The following is a 6,000-nucleotide window of genomic DNA, read 5'->3' as shown; positions in this document are numbered from 1 at the left end:
ATGGGGAAGAAAATTCAATGTATCGGGCGTTATGTGATGGACGGCCTTACCTTGGGTAAGGGGAACTTTGCCCGCGTGGAGTTAGCTACACATGGAGTTACCGCTTGTAAGGTAAGTGACGTCGTTTTAAACAACTAAAATTCTATGTGTTCAATGTAATTTACCAAAAGAATGCTAATGAGGGTTGCTGCTGATGCTGAGCGACAGGTGCTCGCCACAACAGGCATGTCGGAAGGCACGTTGGGTGGTCGGCGAAGCGTGACGGTCACGGGTGAAGGATGGCCACCCGGAGAAGCACCCGTGTCACGGTACCAAAACATTCCACCGTAAATATTACATTAGTTAGAGACCACTGGCTGCTACAACATTATAATTGCAAATTGGTACGGCACAAGATGTGTAGGTTAGGCGGGTAGCCGTCTGGCTCACGGCACGCCTCCATCACAGGAAGGATTTGGTCACTGTTGTTACACCACAGTGGAACAGACACTAAAATTTCATCTTATAAAAAATGCTACACGTTTTCAAACAGCGGCTTACAAAAAAAAAAATATGCATTAAACAAGAACAAAATATAAAACAGCTTCACTCACAAGTTGCTTGCAAAAATACTACAGGTTGTCTCAGAGTGGCTTACAAAAGTACTACAACTTGACTGGCTGTTTGATTACAAAAAAAAAAAAAATTTAAGCAATACAAAATATAAAAATATATGATTAACAAGGTGCTTGCAAAAATGCTTCAAGTTATCTCATTTTGGCTTACAAAAATATAGAAATACTTCAACTTGATTGCAGTTTGCTTGCAAAAAAAAAAAAAAAAATTAAACAAAACAAAATATAAAACAGCTTGACTAATAAGGTACTTGAAAAAACACAACAAGTTGGTTGAGCTGGTTGTCTCATAGTGGCTTACAAAATACAACACTCATCTTTACTCACAGTGTGCTTACAGAAATACTGCAGGTTGTCTCATAGTGGCTTACAAAATGCAACACTCATCTTTACTCACAGTGTGCTTACAAAAATACTGCAGGTTGTCTCATAGTGGCTTACAAAATACAACACTCATCTTTACTCACAGTGTGCTTACAGAAATACTGCAGGTTGTCTCATAGTGGCTTACAAAATGCAACACTCATCTTTACTCACAGTGTGCTTACAAAAATACTGCTGGTTGTCTCATAGTGGCTTACAAAATGCAACACTCATCTTTACTCACAGTGTGCTTACAAAAATACTGCAGGTTGTCTCATAGTGGCTTACAAAATACAACACTCATCTTTACTCACAGTGTGCTTACAAAAATACTGCAGGTTGTCTCACAGTGGCTTACAAAATACAACACTCATCTTTACTCACAGTGTGCTTACAAAAATACTGCAGGTTGTCTTATAGTGGCTTACAAAATACAACACTCATCTTTACTCACAGTGTGCTTACAAAAATACTGCAGTTGTCCTACAGTGGCTTTCAAAAAATACATTAAAAAATACAAAATATAAAACCGCTTGACTTACAGGGTACTTGCAAATATACTGCAGGTTGTACCACAGTGGCTTACAAAAACACTACAGTTTGACTTGCAGCTTGCTTACAAAAAATCTACAGGTTGCCTCACAGTGTGTGGGCAAAACATACTACAGGTTTCTCAAAGTGGCTTACTAAAATACAAGACTTACTGTAAGTTGTCTCATAATATTTGCATCAAAAATACTACAGGTTGTTCACAGTGTGGGAAACAAAATACCACAGGCTGTCTCACAGTGTGGACAGCAAAATACAACAGGTTGTCTCACAGTGGGTACAGCAAAAATACAACAGGTTGTCTCAAAGTGTGCCTACAAAAATACCACAGGTTGTCTCACAGTGTGCCTACAAAAATACCACAAGTTGTCTCACAGTGTGGATAGCAAAAATACCACAGGTTGTCTCACAATGTGGATAGCAAAAATACCACAGGTTGTCTCACAGTATGCTAACAAAAATACTACAGGTTGTCTCACAGTGTGCTTACAAAAATAGCACAGGTTGTCTCACACTATGCTAACAAAAATACTACAGGTTGTCTCACAGTGTGCTTTCAAAAATACCACAGGTTGTCTCACAGTATGCTTACAACAATAGCACAGGTTGTCTCACAGTGTGCTAACAAAAATACCACAGGTTGTCTCACAGTATGCTTACAAAAATAGCACAGGTTGTCTCACAGTGTGCTTACAAAAATACCACAGGTTGTCTCACAGTGTGCCTACAAAAATACTACAGGTTGTCTCACAGTGTGCTTAGAAAAATACTACAGGTTGTCTCACAGTATGCTAACAAAAATACCACAGGTTGTCTCACAGTGTGCTAACAAAATACAACAGGTTGTCTCACAGTGTGCTTACAAAATACAACAGGTTGTCTCACAGTGTGGACAGCAAAAATATTACAGGTTGTCTCACAGTATGCTAACAAAATACCACATGTTGTCTCACAGTGTGCTTACAAAAATACCACAAGTTGTCTCGCAGTGTGAAGAGCAAAAATACCACAGGTTGTCTCACAGTATGCTAACAAAATACTACAGGTTGTCTCACAGTATGCTTACAAAATACAACAGGTTGTCTAACAGTGTGGACAGCAAAAATACTACAGGTTGTCTCACAGTATGCTTAAAAATACCACAGGTTGTCTCACAGTGTGGACAGCAAAAATACAACAGGTTGTCTCACAGTTGAGACAACAAAAATACTACAGGTCTCACAGTATGCTAACAAAATACTACAGGTTGTCTCACAATGTGCTAACAAAAATAGCACAGGTTGTCTCAGTGTTGACAGCAAAAATACTACAGGTTGTCTCGCGGTGTGCTTACAAAAATACCACAGGTTGTCTCACAGTATGCTAACAAAATACCACAGGTTGTCTCGCAGTGTGCTTACAAAAGTACTACAGGTTGTCTCACAGTATGCTAACAAAATACCACAGGTTGTCTCACAGTGTGGTAACAATGACTGGTAGACAAGGACTGGTAGACAACTACTAGTAGGCAAGGACTGGTAGACAAGGACTAGTAGGCAATGCTGGTAGACAAGGACTAGTAGGCAAGGACTTGTAGGCAAGGACTAGTAGACAATGACTAGTTGGCAAGGACTAGTAGACAATGACTAGTTGGCAAGGACTTGTAGACAAGGACTAGTAGGCAAGCATTTGTAGACAAGTACTAGTAGACAAGGACTAGTAGGCAATGACTGGTAGACAAGGACCAGTAGGCAAGGACTTATAGACAAGGACTAGTATGCAAGGACTTGTAGACAAGGACTTGTAGACAATGACTGGTAGGCAAGGACTGGTAGACAAGGACTAGTAGGCAAGGACTTGTAGGCAAGGACTTGTAGGCAAGGACTAGTAGACAATGACTAGTTGGCAAGGACTTGTAGACAAGGACTAGTAGACAAGGACTAGTTGGCAAGGACTAGTAGACAATGACTAGTTGGCAAGGACTTGTAGACAAGTACTAGCAAGCAAGCACTTGTAGACAAGTACTAGTAGGCAAGGACTGGTAGACAAGTACTAGTAGGCAATGACTTGTAGACAAGTACTAGTAGGCAAGGACTGGTAGACAAGTACTAGTAGGCAATGACTTGTAGACAAGTACTAGTAGGCAATGACTTGTAGACAAGTACTAGTAGGCAAGGACTAGTAGACAAGGACTAATTGGCAAGGACTAGTAGGCAAGGACTAGTAGACAAGTACTAGTAGGCAAGCACTTGTAGACAAGTACTAGTAGGCAAGCACTTGTAGACAAGTACTAGTAGGCAAGGACTTGTAGACAAGTACTAGTAGGCAATGACTTGTAGACAAGTACTAGTAGGCAATGACTTGTAGACAAGTGCTAGTAGGCAAGTACTAGTATACAAGTACTAGTAGGCAAGCACTTGTAGACAAGTACTAGTAGGCAATGACTTGTAGACAAGTACTAGTAGGCAATGACTTGTAGACAAGTACTAGTAGGCAAGGACTAGTAGACAAGTACTAGTAGGCAAGCACTTGTAGACAAGTACTAGTAGGCAAGCACTTGTAGACAAGGACTAGTAGACAAGGACTAGTAGGCAAGGACTAGTAGACAAGTACTAGTAGGCAAGCACTTGTAGACAAGTACTAGTAGGCAAGCACTTGTAGACAAGTACTAGTAGGCAAGGACTAGTAGACGACTGGTAAACAAGTACTAGAAGATAACTTATTATTATTCTCAAGTGTAGAATGTATTGATGAATGCTGTGACTGACAACATCAGGTTGAAATATGTAAGCATAGATTTTTGTTGTACAAAAACAATAGAAATAAACCAGAAGAGAATTTTATTATCCAAGAATTTGGAAATGTCCAAGTAGATGACATTTTGTGTACCAGAAAAATAGCGACATACAAACATAGATATTTTTTGCAGAAGAAGAATGGAAAAACATAAGGAAAGGTTTTTGTTGTACTTGAAAAATGGAAATATGCAAGCAGGGATTTATTTGGAGGAATGGAGAGATGTATCCCATTACTTAACCAGGAGGAAGTTTTTCTACAGTCATATTGTTGTGTTAAGATTTCAATAATGAACATTTATTCTTCCTGTTTTTCTTTCCATTTTTTTCCAATTATTTCCTTGGACACAATATCATTCCTGTTTCAATACGAATTTCCATTGAGGTGTTTGAACTTCCTGTTTCATAAGGTCGTTTCCATGGAAATATTCTAACTTCCTGTTTCATAAGGTCATTTCCATGGATGTATTCATGGAAACTGAGACTTCCTGTTTCAGAAGTGTTTCCAAGGACACAATTAAATTTCCTGTTTCAGAAGATGTTACCTTGTAGCTTGATGTGAATGTTATTCCTGTTGAACTCTTCTTATATTGTGTATCTTTTGATTGTCAGTTAATTTTGTCTCTGTCTCTAGTTACACAGATGGGCAAGTTTTATTGAGGGTAGGCTATTAGTGAGGGCTCTCATCATGTTCTAGTTATTTGAGATACAATCTAGAAGTGTTGGAAATGAGAGAAACAGTGTCTGAACTTCCATATCGTTCTCAGGAAGCAGTTGAGGTGTTTAGACTCGTGAATTGAAATAAAAAAAATATCCTTCCCTCTGGAACTCTGATATGATCTTTAACACCTAATGCACAGAGAGATGCAGTACACGTTCTCAAAGATTGTTCACCAATACCCAGGCTTTTCAGCAGGGGTAGAAATGGTTCTAAACCTTTGACCTTTTCTACAGCAGAGATAGTTAAGGATTTTAACCTTTGACCTTTTCTACAGCAGGGGTAGAAATGGATCTAAACCTTTGACCTTTTCTACAGCAAGAATAGTTAAGGATTTTAACCTTTGACCTTTTCTACAGCAGGGATAGAAAAGGATTTGAACCTTTGACCTTTTCTACAGCAGGGGTAGAAATGGATCTAAACCTTTGACCTTTTCTACAGCAGGGATAGAAAAGGATTTGAACCTTTGACCTTTTCTACAGCAGGGGTAGAAATGGATCTGAACCTTTGACCTTTTCTACAGCAGGAGTAGAAAAAGATTTGAACCTTTGACCTTTTCTACAGCAATATAAGGAAAAGATTGGAACTGTTGACCTTACCTACAGCAGCATAGAAATAGCTTTGAACTTTTGAACTTATCTATAACAGGGGTTGAAAAGTATTTGAATCTTTGACCTGATGTACAGCACATCTAAGAAAACCAGTGGATGCAGCTCTGCAAAAAGAACAGTGTAATTTTGATAATAGGATTGCACAGTTTGCCTTTAAGGCACTGAGGAAGACTGGAAAACACAAAGCCCATTACAGTGATGTTGATTAATTTTCTCTCTATTTTCGATATTTTTAAGCATGCATCTTAGATATAGTAAATTATTCTGAAAGTTTGTTTATTGTGGCCACCATCAGAAAAGCATTTTTGTAGGTCAGATTTCTTTTTATTTGCTTTAGATAATGATGATTGGAAAGGTTGGAATGTCTATTT

At 38.8% G+C, this 6,000-nt stretch overlaps 1 protein-coding gene across 1 annotated transcript in view; it reads left to right on the top strand.

The window, feature by feature from the left end:
* The window catches only part of LOC132557359 (serine/threonine-protein kinase par-1-like), a 166,941-nt gene continuing 160,941 nt past the window's right edge, over nucleotides 1-6,000 (top strand). Inside the window, exon 1 of the mRNA XM_060221853.1 lies at nucleotides 1-111. Within this exon, the coding sequence (XP_060077836.1) occupies nucleotides 1-111 (111 nt within the window). The remainder of the gene's footprint in view (nucleotides 112-6,000) is intronic.

Source organism: Ylistrum balloti, unplaced genomic scaffold (genome assembly GCF_031769215.1).
Source record: "Ylistrum balloti isolate Yb309-2 unplaced genomic scaffold, AGI_CSIRO_Ybal_v1 Utg369652, whole genome shotgun sequence".
In the NCBI taxonomy this organism is placed as follows: Eukaryota; Metazoa; Mollusca; class Bivalvia; order Pectinida; family Pectinidae; genus Ylistrum; species Ylistrum balloti.
This window is presented reverse-complemented; position numbering and strand designations above follow the sequence as displayed.